Here is a 24,262-nt window from a genome sequence, read left to right as displayed (position 1 = left end):
CTCTGTTCCTCTCCTTACCTAGGGCTCTGTTGATCCCATGATGCTTTGCAAGAGCCATAAGGAATCCATAGAAGGTCAGTCTCTGTACACTGCTCAGCACCTCTTTGACAAGGGCAGATGGGGGACAGCTAGATGGAGAAGAAGAGAGAGGAAAATAAAACCTGGCATGAATCATAGAACATCTTCATCCTTCTAACTCCCTGATATCTGACCACCCTGAAGCAGCCCTAGCTGTGTTCCCTGACTATATCCTCCTGGAATGGATTGGAGGAAGTAAACTGGTACTTCCACCTGTTGCCTTTTGCTAAGCAAGACCTTCAAGCTAGGGTAGATCCCCAAAATCAGCCATAATTGCCTTCAGTCCAAGGAGAGGAGAAAGCCTTCTGGAAGGGCACATTCCATCTACCTGGACAAATAGGAATCTTAGCAGATGAGGATACAGAAATCTGTATCTGTAAGGCCTGGTGTTCTTCTATGCTGTGCTGAAGGAAGAACAGTCTTGTAGACTGGGCACCGGACTGTGACTCTGGTGATCTATGGGTGTACTGCTGCCTCTAATAGACTCCCTTGGACAAGTCACTTGTTTGTTCGGTGCCTGAACTCCTCATTAGTACAATGAGTTAATGATAGATTCAAGCTCCTGGGGCTGTTGTGAGAACAACTTTATGAATGTGCCTGGGTGCTCAGATACCAAGACAATGAGTACCACTGAAATACCTTCCATAATCAAAGCATACTTCTAACAAAAAGAAAAGGAGTACTTGTGGCACCTTAGAGACTAACAAATTTATTTGAGCATAAGCTTTCATGAGCTACAGCTCACTTCATCGGATGCATGCCGTGGAAAATACAATGGGGAGATTTATATACACAGAGAACATGAAACAATGGGTGTTACCATTCACACTGTAACAACAGTGATCAGGTAAGGTGAGCTATTACCAGAAGGAGAGCCGGGGGGGAGGGGAGGGGAACACCTTTTGTAGTGATAATCAGGGTGGGCCATTTCCAGCAGTTGACAAGAACGGGTGAGGAACAGTACGGGGGGAAATAAATATGGGAAAATAGTTTTACTTTGTGTAATGACACATCCACTCCCAGTCTTTATCCAAGCCTAAGTTAATTGTATCCACTTTGCAAATTAATTCCAATTCAGCAGTCTCTCGTTGGAGTCTGTTTTTGAAGTTTTTTTGTTGAAGAATTGCTACTTTTAGGTCTGTAATCGAGTGACCAAAGAGATTGAAGTGTTCTCCGACTGGTTTTTGAATGTTATAATTCTTGACGTCCGATTTGTGTCCATTTATTCTTTTACGTAGAAACTGTCCAGTTTGGCCAATGTACATGGCAGAGGGGCATTGCTGGCACATGATGGTGTATATCACATTGGTAGATGTGCAGGTGAACGAGCCTCTGATAGTGTGGCTGATGTGATTAGGCCCTATGATGGTGTCCCTTAAATAGATATGTGGACACAGTTGGCAACAGGCAACTTCTGGGTACTCTTCTGGCTCTGTCAATCTGTTTCTTCACTTCAGCAGGTGGGTATTGTAGTTGTAAGAACGCTTGATAGAGATCTTGTAGGTGTTTGTCTCTGTCTGAGGGGTTGGAGCAAATGCGGCTGAATCGTAGAGCTTGGCTGTAGACAATGGATCATGTGGTGTGGTCTGGATGAAAGAGCCAGAAGAGTACCCAGAAGTTACTTACTACAGGACAGGCCCAACAAAGAAAATAACAGAACGCCAGTAGCCGTCACCTTCAGCCCCCAACTAAAACCCCTCCAACGCATCATCAAGGATCTACAACCTATCCTGAAGGACGACCCATCACTCTCACAGATCTTGGGAGACAGGCCAGTCCTTGCTTACAGACAGCCCCCCAACCTGAAGCAAATACTCACCAGCAACCACACACCACACAACAAAAACACTAACCCAGGAACTTATCCTTGCAACAAAGCCCATTGCCAACTGTGTCCACATATCTATTCAGGAGACACCATCCTAGGGCCTAATCACATCAGCCACACTATCAGAGGCTCGTTCACCTGCACATCTACCAATGTGATATACACCATCATGTGCCAGCAATGCCCCTCTGCCATGTACATTGGCCAAACTGGACAGTCTCTACGTAAAAGAATAAATGGACACAAATCGGACGTCAAGAATTATAACATTCAAAAACCAGTCGGAGAACACTTCAATCTCTTTGGTCACATGATTACGACCTAAAAGTGGCAATTCTTCAACAAAAAATCTTCAAAAACAGACTCCAACGAGAGACTGCTGAATTGGAATTAATTTGCAAAGTGGATACAATTAACTTAGGCTTGAATAAAGACTGGGAATGGATGTGTCATTACACAAAGTAAAACTATTTCCCCGTGTTTATTTCCCCCCCTACTGTTCCTCACCCGTTCTTAAAAAGAAAAGGAGTACTTGTGGCACCTTAGAGACTAACCAATTTATTTGAGCATGAGCTTTCGTGAGCTACAGCGAAGTGAGCTGTAGCTCACGAAAGCTCATGCTCAAATAAATTGGTTAGTCTCTAAGGTGCCACAAGTACTCCTTTTCTTTTTGCGAATACAGACTAACACGGCTGTTACTCTGTCACCCGTTCTTGTCAACTGCTGGAAATGGCTCACCTTGATTATCACTACAAAAGGTGTTTCCCCCTGCCGCCCCCCCCACCCCGCTCTCCTGCTGGTAATAGCTCACCTTACCTGATCACTGTTGTTACAGTGTGAATGGAAACACCCATTGTTTCATGTTCTCTGTGTATATAAATCTCCCCACTGTATTTTCCATGGCATGCATCCGATGAAGTGAGCTGTAGCTCACGAAAGCTTATGCTCAAATAAATTTGTTAGTCTCTAAGGTGCCACAAGTACTCCTTTTCTTTTTGCAGATACAGACTAATATGGCTGCTACTCTGAAACTTGTCATACTTCTAACAGGCATCTTTGTGAGCCATGGCCCCTCCCTGCAGTGCTAGTTTGCTGCTGGAGCACTATGCTTGAAAGCCTTTTGCTTCCCCACAAGCTGCCTGGTGTTATACTTAGGACCCTACCAAATTCACAGTCCATATTGGTCAATTTCATGGTCATCGAATTTTTAAAATCGTAAATTTCATGATTTCAGCTATTTAAGTCTGAAGTTTCATGATGTTGTAAGGGAGGTTGCAGTACTGCTACCCTTACTTCTGCACTGCTGCTGGTGGCGATGCTGCCTTCAGAGCTGGGCAACTGGAGAGTGGCGGCTGCTGGTCGGGAGTCCAGCTCTAAAGGCAGAGCCGCTGCCAGCAGCAGCGCAGAAGTAAGGATGGTATGGTATCGTATTGCTACCCTTACGTCTGCGCTGCTGCTCGCAGGATGCTACCTTCAGAGTTGGGCGCCTGGCTAACAGCTGCCGTTCTCTGACTGCTCAGCTCCAAAGACAGCACAGAAATAAGGGTGGCAATACTTCAATCCCCTTAAAATAACCTTGTGACCCCGCCTGCAACTTCCTTTTGCATCAGGACCTCCAATTTGAGAAATGCTGGTCTCCCCCATGAACTCTGTATAGTATAGGGTAAAAGCACACACAAGACCAGATTTCATGGGGGGAGGCCAGATTTAGTTGCCCATGACGCATTTTTCATGGGCATGAATGTGGTAGGGCCCTAGTTATACTGTACACTGCATCTTAGTGACTAGCTACTGCACCTCTACAAACTTCTCTGATGCTAAGAGACCTTTCCTACCACTCCCACCTCCAGGAAGCCAACAGTGTTTTGCTCATTCCCTATTGTGAACACACTTTGCCTACTGAGCCTTTTCCATAGCCGAGGAGGTCAGGGCAGAAGGACAATCTCCAAAGGAAAGCATAGTCCCAATGCGAACCATTTACCTCGATGATCAGCTAAACCCCCTCAATGCTTATGTCTGTGAAATAATTTCTCTTTCTTTGTTAGGCCTGTTACACAGAGTTCTCTCCCTTCACACCCATTCAAGGAGGCTTAGAGGGGTCCACAGCTGATGCAAAGCCCTGTAGTTCCTCAGAGCTCCACCCTTCCTAAAACAATCTTCCAGGTACTGGCTGTGAGTCTGCCCCCACTCCTTACCTGTATTTTGACCTATCACAGAGGGACTCTAGGCAGTGGTAGAACAGAGATGCCTCCACCCCATCAAGAGGGCTGCACTCACTTGGAGCCTGGCGTGAACGGTGCTGCCCAGAGGATGATGTTGGCACAATCACAGTGTTCGGATTCTTACCAGTCAACAGATCTTGATAAATGGCAGCAACGCTCTCCAGGAACTCTGCAAAGCCAGAAGATGGCTTAGCACTCAGGGCTATAATAGGATTGACAATTAGAACATTCACCTGATCTACCAGGTTCTGGCCAGAGCTGGTACTAAACCGTCATCTGCAGCTGTATGTAAGACCGGTATGACCTCAACACATGTACAGCACTGAGGCATCCTGCCTCTTTACGTCACATACCATACAGGCCCATGTGCTGCACAGAGGCATCTTCCATATAAACTGCTAGCTTGAAGAGCTGCAAGGGGAGGTACCCAAAGTTACTGCAGGTAGCCACTCACTCTAATGTAGTTCATCTAAGGGGGAAAGGAAGCTACATGTGGGTAAAAAAGTACGGTGTGGGGGCTAATGTCAATGCCACCCTGCCAGATTAGTTTCTAAACCACAAAAATCTCCCCTCCCCTTCCATTTCCATTGAATAAAACATCACCCAAGTTAGGAACTGAATGTTAGGAATTGCAGTAGGAGCCGAGGGAGCGGGTTAGCCAGGCTCCAGTCTGCATCCCAGGCTGCCTCAGCACGTCTCCAAAGTAAATACAACATGGGATCTAAAAGAAAGGCCAGGATGGGCCAGACCTAGAGCTGGCAGAAAGCACTTTCCTCAGGCTCCCAGTACTGCCCACTGTTTACTGCAAGAGTCTAATTTTAAACAAGTTTGTTTATGGATGTGGTCAACAGTTTACAAATCTAGATTCCACTTGGAGTGGTTTGCATGTGTGTGGGTTGGTGGGAGAGTGTGCAAGCGTGTGTGTGTGCACGGGTGTGCATGTGCGAACAAAAATGGGGTGGTGTGTTTTGGGTGTGTGTATATGGGAGAGGAAATGTGTATGAAATGCATATGTGAATGAGACCATGTTGGGGGGGGCAGTGGGGTGACTTCTGAGGCTGTGTTGAGGTTCTGTAGCTCACTGTGGAAATATCTGCTGTATCAAGGAAAGTTTTTCCAACCACATGCCATTTCTCAGACTTTTCCCATCCCTGACTCAGGGCACTCCAAACCTATTTCAGTCCACCCCTCACAAAACTAGTACCCTGAGCTGCTTCACCTTTATGACATGGTCATGGATAAAGCTGGGCTCCACAGAGGGAATTCACAGCAGGACAGACCTCATCAGTTAGTTTGCAGAGAAGCAGTCTTGAGAAAGGCAGATATTTGTACTGTGGACAGGGGCTGAATCTAACTGCACAGCTTGAAATATAGGAATTGCCATACCGCATCAGACTAGCAGGCTATCTAGTTCAGTATCCTGTCTCCAGCAGGGGCCATTACCAGCTACTTCAGAAAAAGAAACCCTGCAGTAGATAGATATATGAAAATCTGCCCCCTAAGCCTGAATAGTTAGAGGTTGACATATGGCTCAAGGTTTGACAGTTTATATCCCTTATAAGGCTCTTTTAAATATAAATGTATTTACCATTATAACTCTCCATATTAATGTTTAATTTCCTTTTGAATCCTGCCAGGCTCCTGATTTCAGTGATATTCTGTGTCAGTGAGTTCCCCGGGCTGCATGTGTATTTTGTGTGAAAAGTATTTCCTTTTATTAGACTTGAAAGAGTGCAAGAGACACTTGGGGGCTGAGAAGCTGCAACAGAAAGAGACAAGCTAGGGCAGATGGTGGAGGCACCAGCCTCCCAGGAGACTGGACTCACCTGAGTAGTAAAATTGTATCTGGAAGGCAAAGAGGAAATCAGAAAAAGACATCAAGCAGTCCATGGCGTCATCCATGAGCACAATCCTGGGAGCAAGAGGAGGAGAGAGAGAATTCAGCAAACACAAGGAGCCAACACTCTGCAACCAGCTCCTTTTCCTCACAGTAGGTCAGAAAGTTCAGACCTTGGAAGAAGGTGGTCACTCAAGGGGAGCTGTGAACCCCCAAACCTAGTGGAAAGAACCCCATCACGGGGACTTGGGAACTCCCAGATCTGTGTGCGTGACCCAGGGGTGTCAGATGAGGAAAGCTTAGTAACGCAGACTCAGGGGAAGGCCCCTGTCTATTACTGCTAGTAGCTCAGCCTCAATGATTGTGAACAGGGACTTTGTCTCACAAAGCAGAACAAATACCAAGCAGCAATTGATTCAAAGTGCATAACAGTATGATGAACATGGTAGAATGCACATTGGCAGCCACACAGGTTTATAAAAATTGCAGGCCTGGTTTTGATCTGAAACTAGTGTAAATCAGGAGTAACTGAACTAAGGAAAATGAAGTTACGCTGGTGTAAAATTGGTGTAAGTGAAAGGAGAATCAGGCCCTATATGTGTAAAGGAGTGCTCCAAATTAGGCCATTTTCCATTTCATGGTGAAGATGACAACGATGAATGACTCCCACTCCCAGGTCAAGCAAATCCCATTTCTATAAAAAGGGAAATAGCATGATGTGCACCTGGCACAAGGAGCCTCCTAACTGCACTGTGTCTGAAAACCTCCTACCCTTCCTCATGCAAGAGGTTGTTTCTCCCTGAATGTCGTCATGACAGGTCTCCTGGAGACTGACCACCTCTTTGGGCAGGGACAATGTCTTCTTTCTTTCTGCAAAGCACCAGGCACAGCTATGGAGCTATATACACCACATGTTGCACCGTACATCATAAATACAGATAATATCAACCAAGGCCATGGAGGCTGTAAGGATGGGGCTGAAATGGCAGCAAAGTCAACTCCTTTTAGGGATACCTCTGTTCTGGGGGAACCTCTGGATTCCAGAGCCATGCAAGAACAAAGGCCAGCAGGGGCTCAGAGGTGAAATCCCAGGAACAATACTCTGACCACTGCTGCTATGGGAGGAGACAGAGGCCAGACTCTCAAGGAGGAAGGTAGAGGCTGAGGTCTGACAAAGGGAGAGGCACCCAGCAAAGGAAGAGGAGGGAAACCTGAGCTCCGATACCCAGGTAGGCCGGGGAGCCCTCAGAGTGTGCTAAAGGGCTCGGGGGGTTATGCTCTACCTCATGGAAGAGGCTCTAGGAAGCTCTGTGGGAAGCTAAGTTAAAAGAGCTATTGGACCCATCTGTGTGAGAGGCTTCCCTCCCTGCCACTCGGACCTACTCAACTCACTGTGGCATAACAAGCACACAGAGCAGCATGAATTAATTACCTCAAAGAAGAAACACTGGGGCTAAGAGGGTCCCCAGGAGAAAAGTTACTGTTTAAAACAAAACCCTTTGAAGATGTCAAAGTGCTTCTGATTTATTTATTATGTCCCAGAAACCTCCTCCTGTCTAGAGCAGCAGCAGCTTCAGTTCTTAATTCTCACTAATAAGCATGTTCCCAAGATTGTCAGTGGCCACATCAAGGAGATGGCTTTGAAGCTGGCAGGCAGAGCATCTTCATCTCCCAGGCAATGCAGCTCAGCCACTGGCATGTCAAACCACTCTTCAAGCACTGGAAATGCTACAGGCCACATCACTTAGAAGTGGGATTCCCTCCCTTCACATCCTGATCTTCTCGCCAGATAACCTTAACACGCCGATCCCATCGCTTTTGCCAATACAATTCTCCTTCCTGCACACGGTGGGCAATGGTAGGAGTACGCTTCTCTTGTGAAATCTAAAGCTGCAGTGTCAGTGCCTGAGCCCGTGCAGTGGCAAGACTCTCTCCCCTACGTACAGAAGAGCAGCAGGGAGTTGGTACTAGTTTGGGTATTTGCTGAGATGTTTGTAGCTGTTCAATAAGGACACAAAGCCAGGATATAAAATTCTGCTGCCTGAATCTGAAGAGGGAAGTGTCTGAGTGGAAACAGGTGCACTCTGGTGCTGGGTTACTGACTCCAGTTGTCCATGGTGTCTGCACTCCAGAGAGATTGAGAAATGTGTAAATCCAACACAATCACTTTACTGGCCTGCAGCTCTGCTATATCCCCAAACCACCAGCTGACTGCACAGCTGGGAAGGTAGGAAAGTACCATAAGCAACATGTCTGCACATCTCTCCTAAAGTGCTTGGTTAGAGGAGAATCCCAGCCACAAAGGGTCTGCAACCCAGGCAGCATGCCAAGTCTGACAGTCTGAAAAAGGGACTCCCAGGAGCTCTGTTGGGGGTTATTTTGTGGGGGATTCTTCATTCTCTCTTTCCTGTTGTCTGAACTGGACTGTAAGCTCCTCAGGGCTTTTTACATGTGTGGGTGGTACTTTGCACACTTTATAGCACTCAGGTCCAGATCCTCAGATTTTAGGTTCCTAATTCCCATTGATTTCCATGGAAGTTAGGAGCCTAAATACCTTTGTGGATCTGAACCTCAGTGAATAATAATAACCACAATAATGAAGATCAAGGGAACAAACTCTTTGGAAAGGGATGAAGAAAAGTGCTTCCAACTGAGGGACCTTGTGATGGGTGTACTAGGCTGTCAAGGTTCAAGTGGGTTTGTTGGGACTTGTTACTCTGCCAATGAAGAAACTCTCTGACCTGCTGATTGTGGCTAGGATCTCAGAAGCTCAGTCCAGCCAGTGAGGCCCCGGGAAGGGTTCTAACCCTGACTAGGGGGAAGGAGGATTCCTCTCAGTTTTGACTGTGCACTTATCTTTGCTGCTATAAAGACTAACAGACACAGTGGGTTGGTTCACATTTAGGCTCAAGCCTAACACAAAATCTACACAAAACTGTGTTAACTCAGGGCTTGGACCCAGCATTCCAGGACCCCCGGGGGGCAGAGAGTCCGAGCCTGAGTCAAGCTGGGATCCAGGGTTCAAGCCCTGTTGCTTTGCAGTGTAAATGTGTTTCCACTGGACTCGTTCCCTGGGAGTCCACCTAAAGTATATCACAATCAACTTTCTTTGTCCTCTGGACAGTCAAGTTTGGTGGACAGTCAAGTTTTCCCATACTGCACCACAAAAAAAAGGGCTAGAGCAGCCACATTTTGGAAGGGCTCTAAGAAGTCTAAGGTATGGGTGGTTGGGACTCAGGCCCGCATAATGCAGTGTAGATGCTGGAGCCCCAGGTTGGGACCCAGGGTTCAACAATTCCTAATCTGGGGTTCAAATGAATGTAGATCCTCAAGTCCTAAGTTAACAAACCCCAGGGTCTGCTAACTTGAGTTCTGATAACCCTGGGTTTAAATTGCAGGGTAGACAAACCAAGCTTCCCTAAGGCAGAGAGGGCTTGGGTCTCGTGGGGTTAGGTTTGCTTTCTGCTGTTAAGACCTTAAAATAAATAGAGCATCCTTAAAATATAAAAAAACAAAATGGAGAAACTTTTTTTTTTTAAATTAAGCATAGGATCTGGTGTCTCTCTTTTGAGAAGGCAAGTGTGGGCTCAGATTCTGTCCCTGGCTCATGATCTCAAACAAGAAAATCCCTCTTCTTCACACCTTTCTCCAAGTCAAAGACTCTGCAAACTAGACAACTCCTCTGAAGACAAAACCCTTTAACTTGCCAGTGGCTAATGCCCTGCTGAGCGCCAGTGCATCCAAGGTATCTGATGAAGGTATATAGCCACTAGTCTGGTTCTTTTGCACTGCACCTTGAACAGAGGAACTGTGTTCCTTGTGCTTTGATGCCAATAAACTGTATTGTCGTTGCCTCTGTTCTTCTGCCCTGACCTCTTTCCCTTCCAATGTTTGTTATCAGTGCATAGCAACAGCTCCTGGAAGAGCAGAGCATGCAGTGTCATGAGATCATCTCAGCCATGCAGCTATGAGGTTACCACAAGGATGTTCTCTGACTAACGGTGCCTATGATTTCACAGTCCCCAGCTTTAACAATGAATGCTGTTACTGCCACCACCACTGCTTTATTCACTCCTCTTCTCAAAGCAAAGCAATCACAGAGCTGTCGGAGTGTGCAGACTGAATGGGGGCAATCTCATAGGTCTGTCTGTGACACCCACACCCTGCATGGAATCAGTCAAATGGGATAGGAGAAATAACTCCCTGAAATTTGTATGCAGTGTAATTGTAGAAGTGTCGGTCCCAAGATATTAGAGAGCAGATAGGTGAGGTAATATCTTTTATTAGACCAACTTCTGTTGGTGAGAGAGACAAGCTTATTTAGCTGTGACACTCTGAATTAGTTTCCCAGACCTGAAGAAGAGCCCCATGTAAGCTCAAAAGCTTGTCTCTCTCACCAGGAGAAGTCGGTCCAATAAAAGGTATTGCCTCACCCACCTTGTCCCACTGAAATTTATCTTTTTAAACCGTAGACGCTAAAGGGGAGAGTGGGTAGAGCGACATAACTAGAGGGGAATTCAGACAGAGACCAAAAAAAGGGATGCGGATGTGGAGGAAAGAGGAAGTTGGTTTTAGACTTAAAACAAGGTTTATTACCCTCACTTAACTAGATTAGCGTGTAACAACAAAATAATATTAATGTGAGTGTGTAGTTCTCTAGCCAGGCAGGAAGTGAGGTCGTCCCCACCTGAGCCTAGGTGCCTCAGACAGAGATCTCATTTCTCTTGCACACCTGTTCCCAAACCCCAGTCTGTCTGTCTCTAAGACATACATGCAACAGTGCAGTTGTGGGAAGCCTGCCCCTGAATGGGGCCTCTAGTTTACAACAGCCTTGCGGATTAAATTTCTTTTAGCAAACATCATAACGTGTAGACACACTGAAATCTCACTTTTATGCCCTGTCCCAAATCCCTGCTCAGCTCAGCTGGAATCTGTGGAATACAGGCCCATGCACAGGGCAGTGCTTTTGCACCTCCATGAAAGGCAGCAGCAGCAGCAATGTCCTTGCTCTATGGTTAGTGCTCCATCATGGTCTAATGCTGAAGGTCAGGGACTTACATTCAGGGGAGCCAGAAAAACCAGGATTCCTCACCAATGAGCTAGAGGGAGCAGTGCTGCTCTACTTCTAGTTTTAACTGGACCTAACACAGCATTAACTGCACTTCAATTGCGACAGCAGCACCTGGGAGCCAGGGAGGCACTCAAAAGAGCCCAGCGGTGTGGAAATATTGGCAGATGGGAATACACATCTCTTGGTTGCTCGCTCTCACTCTCTCTCTCTCTCTCTTTTTTTATATATATATATATTTTTCATGGGAATATGATGCTGGTAAAAGGCACTAGATGACTCGTAGAGATTGCACCCCTCTTCATCCACAGACCAGAAACAAAACAGGCAGCAGCCAATGTCCTGCCAGTGTACCTATGCTCTGACCTGGAAGGGCTGGGAAGAGAGTTCAGTCTCCCTGACCTCTCTCTGTTACAACCAGCAAAGAGACCATTTATTCTTTGACCTTACTGTTGACATGTAGATATGCTCACTGGGATCTGGACTGACACGCCCACCCCATTTCACTTAGAAAGGCCATCTTTGCCATCAGATGGTTAATAAACCAACAATTTGGGCTGGATTGGAACCAGTGACTGAGAGGTGGAGGGCTCCATATCATGTTACCAATGTCCTGAGCAATCTCCCCTCTTCAAATCTTGTGTAGGATATGAAAATAAATTGTTTTAAAACAGATTGGCTAACTAACATGTTTCTAACTAACATGATTTTAAACACTATTGCAGAAAGGGTTTAGTATAATGTGTAGCTGGCTGTGATCAACCTTAGAAGGGATAGAAACACATTTTAAAAGATGTTAAATGCCATCTACAATAATGTTTAAAGTTGTGTTAGTTAAAATGTGTTAGCTACCACTGCTTTATACACAACTTGTTTTCTGAGTGTAGACAAAGCCAGAGACAGCAATGTTGATATGTTAGCATCACGCTGGTATTTCATTCCCAGCATATTATAACAACAGACCACTTCTTATTTGCTAAGGAAAGCCCCCCTTCTCAATCGCAAATCTTGGTGCCTCTCTGCCCTAAAAGCATTTCGGCCTTATCTCTAAGGGTAAGTCTACACTGTAGCTGAAGGTGTAATTTCCATCTTGGGCAGATGTACACGCGCTAGCTTAGATACAGCAAGTGTGCTAAAAATAGCAGTGTAGCTGTGGTGGCACGGGCTATCACGTATACTTCTGGTTGAGCTGGAAATTATACCTCCAGCTGCAGTGTAGACATACTCTAAATGTCCTTTCTCACATTTTAACCCTTTCAGCGCCAGGGACTAAAGCCATTGTAGGGCTGATCTACCTAACGAGAAAGAAATGGATGAAGACCCACCTTGCTGCCTTCTGAGTAAGTTCCACTGGGAAGTCAGGGCAGAGCAGCTGCAGCAGACAGTGGTACTCCTTCGCTGTAAGCAAATCTGCAGCAGAAACAGACAGGAGAGCATCAGAATCTTTTCTGAGGTTGTTCCTTCCCCTCCCTCCCTGCCCAGGCAATATGTCTGCTCTTATTCTCTTCAGGAATCAGGATTGGTAAGAGTAGCAGCCGTGTTAGTCTGTATCCGCAAAAAGAAAAGGAGTACTTCTGGCACCTTAGAGACTAACAAATTTATTTGAGCATAAGCTTTCGTGAGCTACAGCTCAATTCATCGGATGCATGACATGGTAAGATTGGTAAGGCTGGTATTAAGGACAAAAGAACTGCCATTATTTTTGTAGAGATGCCTTTTAGATGGAGATTCCAGCAAAGCAGGCAGTCAGGAAGAGGCATGGCAAAAGGAGAGAGCTATGGAAGTGAATCCAGCAGACAGAACTGGTAATTCAGGGTGAAAAGGGGTAATAAAGCAGGGGAAGCTCAAGTGTCAATTCAAGTTCATTTAACTTGAGTATAACTAGCTGGAAAAGAGAACCATTTCAAAGCTGCTTAAATTTGCTGAAATTCACTGGCATGGCAACATTCACCACAACATGCCTGAAAACCATCCACAGAACGTCTGGCAGCAGTAGGGAGGGCTATGGAGTATAAACCCACAGACATTATTATTTTGGCATCCAATAATGCAGCTGGATAGCTTCTTTTGGAATAGCATGTACAAATCCGGTCACTGTATTATAGGACACACAGAGCAAAGATCCAAAATATACAAGAAGGGCAACCAAATGATTCATGTTTTAGGGAGCTGCTTTGAGACACACTGGTCAAAAATGGCCTTTGTGGTTCAGCAGAAGGAGATTGAGAGAGGTGAATCTCAAGGAGGTTTATAGGATCCCAAGGGAATGGAAAAACAGTGATGTCAAAAAGCTCTACATGATTGTATGTTCACAGTCCAAAAGGCTGTGGACTAAAGTTAAGGAGGGGACTAGCTGAACAACAGCAATTTTACAGTATTTCTACTTACAGAAGTATGCAAAGCATGGAAGAAAGAGCCAGTGGTAGAATTAGAGCCAAGCTAGCAGTCAGGAAGGGAATCCAAAGGGCAAAGGCATGAGCACTGTAGTACAGGGCTTGGGCTCTTTTACCACCGTTAGCTGTTAGCCCTCTGTAGCCCACAAAACTTTTGATCCAAATATTCAGCCGATGCATTTTCTAATAAATGGCCTCTCCCTTATCCCTTATGATGGCCCCAAGCTCCCTCATCAAAGGCTCCGGAAAGCCTGACAGCCTCACAAGAGCAAGAGAGACAAAGGAGAAATTCTACCGATTCACTGGACATCAAAGAGGAAGATGTGGTTTCACTGCAGGGCCTCAGGCAGCTAAATGGGTGTTTTCCTATATTCAAGAATAACTAAAGACACATTGCTGGGGGACTCTCAACAAAATCAGATTCCAACCTTTTCCCTTAGCTCCCCCTTACTGGGGGTGGGGGTTTGTCCTAACAGATCTCCCATTTTTCTTCTCAATTTAAGAATCTCTTTCTTGCTGAGAAAGGCTGGCTGATGACCTGGGTCTTGGATATGTGGGTAAAGGCGCTCCAGGCTTTTCAGGAACGGCACCGTCATGGGATGGGTGAAGACTGACCTGCCTTGAAATGGAGGGTGGAACGCCGAAATGACCACAAGGTGCACCTTGACTGAAGACAGCAATAGGCCCTGGAGCTTAAGGTGCAGCAAATAGTCCAGGACTGTCTTGCAGCGGGGCCTCTTCCACACAGATGTGAAGATCCGAGGCCCAACACATGAACCACTTCGACTTTGCCACATAGGTAGCTCTGGTGGAGCGTTTCCTGCTGCCCAGCAGGACCTGCTAGACATCAGCAGAAGACCGTCATTCATCCCCACTTAGCCACGCAGCAGCCAGGCTCTCAAGTGCAGCACCGCCAGGTTCGGGTGGAGGAGATTGCCATGGTTCTGGGAGAGCAGATCCAGCCGAAGAGGCAGCTGCAGGGGGGTGGCTGCTGACAGACTCAGCAGCGTACCGAACCAGTGTTCATGAGGCCATGCTGGGGCTACAAGGATGACAGTTGCTTTGTCTTGCTTCACCTTTAGCAGGACCTTGTAGATCAATGGCACCATTGGGAAGGTGTACATCTGCGCTCCCGACCATGGAATCAGGAAGGCATCCGACAGGGAGCCCTTGTCCCTGCCCTGCAGAGAGCAGAACCTATGGCACTCCTGTTCTGCCTGCACGCAAACAGGTCCACCTGGGGAGTCCACCCCCTGTGGAAGATTAGGCTGACCGTTTCCAGATGGAGCGACCATTTGTGGCGAGACGAAAAGGTCCTGCTGAGCAATCCACAAGGACGTTCTTGATTCAGGGCAGGTGGGCAGCCACCAAATGGATGGCATGCCACACACAAAAGTCCCAGAGGCTGAGCTCTTCCTGACAAAGGGCTGAAGACCTGGTGCCGCCCTACCTGCTGATGTAATACATTGTGGCGGTATTGTCTGTCAGGACCTGCACCACCTTGCCTTTCAGGTGGAGCAAGAAAGCCTGGCAGGCCAGGCGAACTGCTTTGAGCTCCCTGACATTGATATGAAGGGCTAGGTCATGTTGTAGCCAGCGGCCCTGGGTGTTGAGCTCACCCAAGTGGGCTCCCCAGCCCTGATCTGATGCATCTGTTGCTTGTCTTTTTCGATAGCTGCAGAGATGACCAACGAGCCCGGGGGAGGGTGGATATAGAGATACACAAACCCTTTGGCCGGGACATAGTATTTTTTCTCTGCCTTCTTGGAAGTGGGAGGGATGGACGAGGGGTTTTACCATAGAGCCTTTGGCGATCTTTAAGACCCCTTCATGGACTGGCAAAGCAGGCAGGGGTGGAAGCTGAAAGGACATTAAACAACAAGTCCGTCTGCTCGGCTATTTCCTTCACTTCCAAGCCCAGATTTTCTGTCACTCTTCTGAGCAGAGCCTGATTCTCCTTCAAGTCATCTGCTGGGCTAGGTCTTGAAGGACCTGCAACCGCCTCGTCCGGGGACAACGAGGATGACTGAGTTACCGGAGGGGGTTCCGGGCCTTTGTCCACCACTGGGGAGGGAGGTTTAGGGGTAAGAACTGCTTCCTCTGCCCCAGCCTCTGAGTGATCTGCACGCACCGAGCCCAGTGCCGTTGATGCCACCAGCACTGCCAGTGCCTCCTGCTGTTGCTCTGAGGTAGCGGCCAATGATCGCTGGGAAGGGAGCATTCCCCATGAACCCCAATAAGGCCACTGGGTTAGCCACTGGGTTTGATGCCTCAGCTGCGCCATCGCAGTTGACATGGTGTCAGGCCCTAATCATGCCAGGGGACCTGGGCAAGGAGCTAAACCGTCCCTCCATGCTGGAGGAGTCCCCTTCCAGTGACCACAGAAGAGCCGTCGATGCCTGGGTGTGCCTGCTAATGGTTGCTGTTGGAGACCGGTGATTGGAGCAGGATGACTGGTGTCAGTACCGAGGCGAATGGTAGCAGCACCTGGGAGACCGCAGTCTGGATGGGGATCGTTCCCATGTGGCAAGCGATGGGGATCTTCGATAGGAAGCCAGCTGGTAATATGGAGACCGATGTCGATCATTAGGTGAACCATGCCTGGGTGGCAGTGACTGAGATCGCGGTGCTGGTGACTGGGGGTGAGCTCCAGAGGATCTGGGCTGTAGATCCGGGGTTTTGGGTACCTGGGGTGGGGAGCGCTGTCTCATCTCAGAGGATCGTTGGCGATCCACTATTTCCCCAGGTGTCACGGCGGCTGGCTTGCCCTCTGGGGGAGCCTTTGCCGCATACTGCTGCTCCTGCTGCGTTGACGGTGCCGGTGGAGGCCTCTGCTCTCTCTGCACCGGGGAGGCCTGGGCAGGTGCCGGTGCTGGCAGGAGCTTGTGTCCCTTACCAATCCCTTGAGTCAGTGATGGACCTTTCAAGGGGCTCAGAGCCCCAACAGGAGAGGCATGCACTCGTGGCTCCGGAGTGGCCAGGCGGCCCAAACTAGCTTGCTGACCCGAAGATCTAGAGCCTTTTTGCCTGGTGCCAAAGAGCTGTGCTTCCACGCCTTCTTCTTAGGCACCAGAGCTGTTGATTGGTGCCGGGCAGATTCTGGTGCCGGGGGTGTGCTACACACCAATGCCAAGGTGCTCGCTGATTCTTGGCAGGAGAGCTCGGATACCGGGTGAAGGGCCGACTCCATTAGAAGGGCTCGGAGTCGGATATCCCGCTCCTTCTGAGTTCGTGGCCGAAAGTTTTTACAAATATGGCACTTGTCTCAAGTGCTTGGGAGAATCGCATGTCAAAGAGAACTGCGTTGGGAATTGCTAACAGGCATAGGCCTATTACAGTCTGTTCAGGGCTTGAACCCAGGGGACTGGGACATGCCCCGCCTGGGGCAAAGTCCTACTGGGGTCTCTAACTACTAACTACAACTATAAGTAACTATCAAGAACAATTAAAACTATGTACAAAGCCCTAAGGCTGAACGGCTCTTAATAAGGAGAGAAAATTGCTAACCATTTGCAAGGCAAGGGAGAGAGGTGCTCAGACTAACCACCACGGGTGGTAAGAAGGAACTGAGAGGGCATAGGCTGGCAGCGCCTGATATACCGCGGCATGAGCACGGCATTTCACTGCCAACCCTAGAGATACTGCTAAGGCAAAAGTCTCCGATGACCGCGCATGTGGGCACATGCACACCTAGAATGGAATCGACATGAGCAAACACGGGAAGAAGATCTAGTTCATTCTCCTTCCTCAGTGACCAAGTCAGGAATGGTTTCTAGAGACTATTCTTCTGGGCTTGGTCCAGTCTAGTTTTAAATGACTCTAGCAAAGGAGTTCCCACCACATCTCTGGAAAGACCATTTCACAATCTAAACAGATTGCACTATCTGGAAGCTTTACCTAATATTCAACCTGAATTTCTTTTGCTTAGTTTCAAATTCCTCTCATTTACACCGTCTTATACCACTCTACATATTTTCTTTTGCCCTCTGGTGTTCCTCCCTTTCACATATTATTATAACTCCATCCTCTATCTATACACAACTTAGGTTAGCCAAGCTATTAGCTCTTTTAAGCTCTCATCCTAAATCTCTCTTTCTGGCCCCCCAATCATTTCTGTTGCCTTTTTCTGAATTCTGTTCAGTTTTTGGTACTCAGGTGCCAGAAGAGGAACACAGTATTTAAGATCTGTTCACAGCAGACATGAACATAGACATAGAGAGGATCGCCTGCCAACCTTGGATAGGATACTTATCCCCAGGCAGGCCAAAAATCTCCACTGGGGTATCAGAGCAAAGTATCCCCATTCTGTAAGTTCTATATTTTTTTACCAATTTTTTCTCAACAGTTCAAGGAATGATGGCAGCAGCAGGTTTCCTGCACAGCAGAGGAAGCTGAAATTGTCTACAGCATCAATGATCCCCAGCTGAGGCGGCCTGAGACACTGACTGAGCACTACTTACGCCTCAAGTGAACCCTCTAACTTGCAGGAGTGAATCTTCTACTGATTTTTAATAAACTCATAATTTCTGCCCCTTTTTCTCCCTAAAGCCTGATGCTGAGTGACAACAGTTTCATCATTTCTGCATCAGGAAACCATCAAGAACAAAGCATAGCAATTGTGAATCTTTGCTCAGAAGAACTCTGGGAACATGCTGGCAAAGAAACTGACCTAGAAGAGATCAGGGCCATTCTTAGAGACACCTATTCCCAATGCGAAGAAATTATATTGTTTCAGTCTAGGAGCAAGTGGTTCATCTAGGTCAGGGCTGCATGCAATGAAGAGTGCAGAGAAGCTCAGGTGCCTGAGAAGCCAAAAGACTGAATTCCCTCTGTTGCGAGACGAGGGAGTACTGCAAACCCAGTGATCAAAATGGGGACCAGTCTGAGCAGCCCCTTTTGGAATGCAATGACGCTCAGCACTGTACATCTCAGGGGACTGACTAATATAGCATATCCGTTTCACTGACTTAGATGGATATCCACTACACAGGAAAGGAATCACCACAAGCCTTAAGAGGTGTCTCCAGTTTGCTGTGATGACTGTTTTCCTAGTCACTGTAATGGGGCCACTGAGTACCATGCAGAAAAATGACACTAGCCCATGCACCCATCCTGTCTGCCAAGAGCCATTCAGAATAAACAAGGGCAGTTTTGGTCCATGACCACATTGCTCCTTCCTGTCTCCAGGGCACAAAGGCTCAAATCCAGGCCACAGCTGAGTAAATAGTCTTCATTGTTGTGCTATGAGGAAAGAGAGAGAAGATGGAAGGAAGGTACCAGTCAGAATGAATAAAAACTGGAATCCCCAAGGGCCACTTTTGGTTGGTACCACAAATTACTGTATCTAAAATTCCAGTAACAAACAAACTACATCACGGTCTTCAGTCCTGACCCCATAAACCAGGGGAGTCAGACATATGCAGTCTACCATATCCCCAAAACTGATATGGCCTCTGAAATCCCAGATACCCAGAGAGAGAACAAGAGATACTGAACTTTGTGTACTAACCATATTTAGTTACAATGGAACACAATAACATTCCAGGGCTGCAGAACCAGGGGGAGCAAAGGGGCGGGCCAGTGATCCCACAATGGAAATATTGTGGGGCTCTGGCCTCGTGTAAACCTGCGCATACCCAAGGCGGTGGGGGAGGAGATGAAAGCATGGATTGAGAAGCACTGCATGCTGGGAGAGTTTCTGCAGGCCAACTTTCTGTAGGAAATCAGCGTTGTTAACCCCAGACACTCAAAAGTCCATGTATCAAGCTCCAAAAAAATCATGAGATTGGCTTAAAGATAATGAGATATTAAAATAATAATTTAGGGTTTTTTCTTTGCCTTCTGAACCTTTAGGGTGCACTTAAGTCATGTTTTCAGCTTTATTCACAACCATGAATGCTAGAAACTTTGCTTTTTAAATGAAAGTTGAGATATTCTTGTAATCAGCTGCCTCCAGAACCTAGGGCTTCAAGAAAAGCATCAATATAATGATGCATTAATGAGAGATGGTAACACTGGCAACTCCACGTGACACATTTGGCCTGTGGGCTACTCTCTGGACACATCTGGTTCATAGGAAGGCTGTAGCATGGCCTCCCCAGCCCTCTGTAACTTTACAAATAAACAACAATATGAAAACCAAAAATTCTATGAGATTTCATGCCTTAAACTTAAAAAGCAAAACATATTTGTGTTTTTAAAAAAAGCTTTAATTTGAAAAAAGGTTAATATTAATTCCCACCCCCCAGCGCTTTATTATTTATAAAGCTTTGTGTTGAAACGTTTTATGAGCTATTAGATGACAGAACTGTTTCTGTTAGATGTGGGTTTTTTTCAAATAAGAGTTCTGAAGAAAATAAAATCATACAAGTGTTCCTTTCTGGACTAATCTGCTTTTTCCACTGACAAGAACAGTTATAAAATAAATAGAAACCAGGGCCAGAATGTGCATTTGTCTTATTTTAAAAATTGATCTTCCTCCTTTTCCAAACAAACAAAAACAGTGACAGCAGCTCACACAGTTATTCCCACCATTGAGACTGAAACTAAAAAATGAAGAATAAACATCCACAGTTCTGCCTGAAAGTGTGGATGTGTGTGTGTGTGTCAGCGTATATAAACACATGGGTCCACTCTGAACTTGATGCTCACGCATAACTCCCACAGTGACTGGAAAGTAGACCTAAGAATCTAGAGAAATGAGAAGGAAAATTGAAAAAGGGGGAGTCAAAGAGATCCCCAACTCTGGCTACATTGAGTTATGGTTGATGGAAAAACATTAGCAGTCCAACACTCTTCTGCAGTATTTCCAGAGCTGAGAAAGGAGTCTCTGCGCAGAACTTCGTGATGTCATGCAAGCAGCCCTGCTGCAAGCCACAGAACAAAACAATTCCAAGTTGCTGCTGGCAGTCGCGCAGCAGCTGAACACGGTGGAGCACTGTTTTTGGTCCCAGGAAACAAGCACTGACTAGTGGGATCGCACCATTATGCAGCTGTGGGATGACAAGCAGTAGCTGCAGAATTTTCGAATGCAGAAGGTCACTTTCCAGAAACTTTATGCAGAGCTTTCTCCGGCCCTGAAGCACAGCAACATTAAAAAGAGACCTACTTTGACAGTGGAGAAGTGAGTGGCAATCGCTCTGTGGAAGCTTGCAATGCCAGACTGCTACTGGTCAGTGAGGAATCAATTTGGAGTTGGTAAATCCACTGTGGGAGCTGTTGTGATCCAAGTGTTGAGGGCCATTAATTGACTTCTGCTAAGAAGGGCACTGACTCTGGGCAATGTGCAGGATATAGTGGATGATTTTGCCACAATGGGTTCCCTATCTGTGGGGGGGAGGGGAAGAAATAGATGGCATGTATATCTCTATCTTGGCACCAGACCACCTACCCAAAGACTACATAAACCATCAGGGATAATTTTCAATGGTATTGTAACTGGTGGATCACAGGGAGTGTTTCACCAACATCCACGTGGGATGGTCAGGAAAGATGCATGATGTGCATGCACGTCTGTAGGAACACAGGTCTGTTCAGAGAACTGCAAGCAGGGACTTTCTTTCCAGATCGCAAAATAACCATTGAAGATGTTGAAATGCCAATAGTGACCCTGGGAGACCCAGCCTACCCCTTGCTCCCATGGCTCATGAAGCTGTACACTGGCCACCCAACAGCAGTAAGGAGTGGTTCAACAATAGGCTGAGCAAGTGCAAAATGGTGGTGGAGTGTGCCTTTGGACATTTAAAGGGTCACTGGCACAGTTTGCTTACTAGGTTAGACCTCAGTGAAAGCAATATCCCCATTGTTATCGCTGGATACTGTGTGTCCCATAATATCGGTAAGGCAAAGGGAGACAAGTTTCCGCGGGGGTGGGGCATGGAGACGGATAGGTTGTCAGCTAATTTTGAGCAGCCAGATACCAGGGCAATAAGAAGAGCCCAGCAAGGAACTCTGCGTCTCTGGGAGGCTTTGAAAACCCATTTCAGTAATGAGCATCAGCAATGTGTGCTGGTTATCTGCATTGTGCCTTTCTATACCATCCTCTCGGTTGCATTAATTTCCCTGAATAACCGCCCCCCCCCAAAGTCCTCATGATTGGATTAAATTCTCGAAACATTGACTTTTATTGAACAAACATAAAGAAACTGAAAGAACAGGAAAATAATTTAACCTTGTGCAAACAGTGTGATAAAATTGGGAGGGGGGAAACCAAGTCAGCTTGTCTGTGAAAGCACAGAAGTCTTACCCATCAAAGGTTTCCAAATGGCCACCTTTTGTTCTTAGTACCCACTCCCGGTGTTGAGTGGAAGGGATACTGAACTCCGCCACCGCAACCCCTGCCTCCTGGAACATTTGAGGGGAGGGAGATTGGGAATAGGGCGATGTTTGCAGGCAATCCTGCAGGGACTGCAGAGGGAATCTAGCCTCAAGCTGCTTTTCTTGCAGCTCAACCAGATGCCTCAACATGTCTGACTGGTCCTTCATAATCCGCAGCATCTCATCCTGCGTGGCATGCTCATGCTCCTGGGATGCTCTCCTGTTCTCTATGTCCATGTCCACTTTTTCAGACAATGAAATCCTCCAGGGTCTTTGCTCCATGTCAGCTGTACCAGAGGTGTTCATTATCTCGCTGAACATGTCGTATCACATTCTTTTTTTCCACCTTCTAATCTGCAAAAGCCTCTCTGCCACTGTGGAGGATGTGCTGAAGGCCAAGCTCTCCACTGTAAGGCATGCAAAGCACGAGGCAACCATTGTCAGTGAATACCCTGGTTGCTATTTAAAAAACACTCCCCTTATTTCACTCAAGTGCAAGACAGAACATATTCAGAATCCCTAGCTATTCAACAAAACGGTTTGCTGTTCCAGCCATGGTGAGTATGATCCAGTGGCATGGGCGACGGGCCTTGTGCTGCAACTTGTGGGAAACTCATGTCGGGCGCACATATGGGCAGGAAGACAATTCCCCCTCCCCTTGGCAACATGGATGTTGCTTTGAGACCAGGGAGCAGCGTTAAGTCTCCCAAATTAGCTCTGGGGGGAAGGGGAGATGGTATGAGGCCACAAAATAACACAGGAAGCCCCCTCTTGATGCTGCTGATAATAGTTGCCCTGAATCTGAGGTCAACGCCAATCCTTGCCAACCAAACCACAGGCATGTTAGGGACAGCGTGGTTGAGGGACCTGGAAGTCACCATGTATGGTGGATCACATGCTCTATTGTTTGCAGTATGAGCACTTGTAATGAAAACTTCCACTGTCTCCCTAGGTGATCCTACGTGATATCAGTCTCCTGAGGGTAACAGAGGTGGCAAGGGAGCAGATGCTGCAAGTGTCTGGGTACAGACCGGGTCCTTATGTGTACCGCAATGAGGCCAGCAGAGTTAATACTGGAGTGGCATGGGAAAGTGTCCTATTGTGGTGGAATAAATAAGGGAGCCCTCCCCAGACACCTTCTGCAAGAATTGCAGAGTATCTCCATGAAAGTTTCCTAGAGATCGCCATGGAGAATTCCCGGGCCATCCCTGTGCACATAAACAGTCTTTACCATGGGACACCCTCTGCGTAGCTGGAACTGCCATTAGGAAGCAGATACCCCCTGCACCTCACTTTTCCTTCAAATTAAACATCAAATATAAGAGCACGTAACCCCTACAGTTTGATCGGAATTGCATACTCACCAGAGGTGCCTTCCCAGGCATCACACTCGGCCACCATGCTGTCCTGCAACCGGCTCGGCTCCAGGATTAAAAATAGTTCCTGGCTCTCAGGGAGAATGAATCCACTGCTCACTTGTCTCCCACTCTCCTCCGCCTCCTCTTTCTCATCCAGAATGTCCTCCTCATCGTTGCTTGAGGTGGCCCAGGACTCAAACTCCTGGGAGGTATCCACGCTGCATTTGGGGGTAATGGTGGGGTAGCCACCAAGAAATGCATACAGCTCATTGTAGAAGCAAAATGTCTGTGGTGCAGAACCAGAACAACTGTTCGCCTCCCTTGTCTTCTGTTATGCCTACCGAAGTTCTTTGATTTTCACGCAGCACTACTGCATATACCTGCTGTAGCCCTTCTCCCCCATGCACCGTGCAATCTTTTAATTTTAATTTAATCGATGTCTACGTTTCTTTGGCTGGATCAGAGCTATGTCTGCACAGACTCTTCTCCACACAGACCAATAAGTTCCACCACCCGCTGTGTACTCCAGGCTGGACCACCTTTGGGGCATTGAGTTGCCATGATCAGCTGGGATGGCGAGCTCTCCATGCTGATCAAACAGGAAATGGCAATCCAAAAGTTCCCAGGGCTTTAACAGGGGAGAGGCTGTTTCCTGTGTCCTTGGCTGCTGTGCAGCAGAGTTGAAAACCATCTCCAGAGTGGTCACAGCAGAGAATTGTGAGACTCCTCCTGGAGGCTAATTCAGTAGATTTACACAACGCTGCATTTACACTGCCTCTCTATCAACCAATCAACACTGAATTAAGTGCTACGCCTTTTGCGGAGGTGGAGTAATTAAGTCGACATTACAGGCGAGTTAGGTTGGCAGAAGGGATCTGGTAGTGTAGACGCATACATTATTAGGTTGACGTAAGGCATCTTTCATTGACCTAAGTTTGTAGTATAGACCAGGCCTGAGAAGTAGTTCAAAGATCTCCATAGTAACAAGCGGGCTGGGTGCAAGAGCCTAACAGTCATTATGAGCACCTGTGTGATACAACGCCTGAAAACTTAACCCACTAGTCTGGGATATTGCCTTTGACCTAGAGAGCAAACACGCACTTCAAGGGTCTTTAAAGGGCACATTAGACAGAACAACATCTTCCTTTCTAACATGAAGGAT

At 47.0% G+C, this 24,262-nt stretch overlaps 1 protein-coding gene across 5 annotated transcripts in view; it reads right to left on the bottom strand.

The window, feature by feature from the left end:
• Positions 1-24,262, bottom strand: part of CSTPP1 (centriolar satellite-associated tubulin polyglutamylase complex regulator 1) — a 145,953-nt gene that overhangs the window by 6,522 nt on the left and 115,169 nt on the right. For 3 of the 5 annotated variants that reach the window (XM_073348271.2, XM_073348273.2, XM_073348272.2), the window contains 4 exons: positions 12,359-12,443; positions 5,955-6,040; positions 4,102-4,297; positions 19-128 (listed from right to left, as the gene is read on the bottom strand). In XM_073348271.2, the coding sequence (XP_073204372.2) occupies positions 19-128; positions 4,102-4,297; positions 5,955-6,040; positions 12,359-12,443 (477 nt within the window). The remainder of the gene's footprint in view (positions 1-18; positions 129-4,101; positions 4,298-5,954; positions 6,041-12,358; positions 12,444-24,262) is intronic. The other 2 variants (XM_073348274.2, XM_073348275.2) reach the window with 1 other exon arrangement.

This window comes from Lepidochelys kempii, chromosome 6 (genome assembly GCF_965140285.1).
Source record: "Lepidochelys kempii isolate rLepKem1 chromosome 6, rLepKem1.hap1, whole genome shotgun sequence".
NCBI classification, from domain to species: domain Eukaryota; kingdom Metazoa; phylum Chordata; order Testudines; family Cheloniidae; genus Lepidochelys; species Lepidochelys kempii.
The sequence above is the reverse complement of the archived record's forward strand: the minus strand, read 5'-3'. Positions and strand labels throughout refer to the sequence as shown.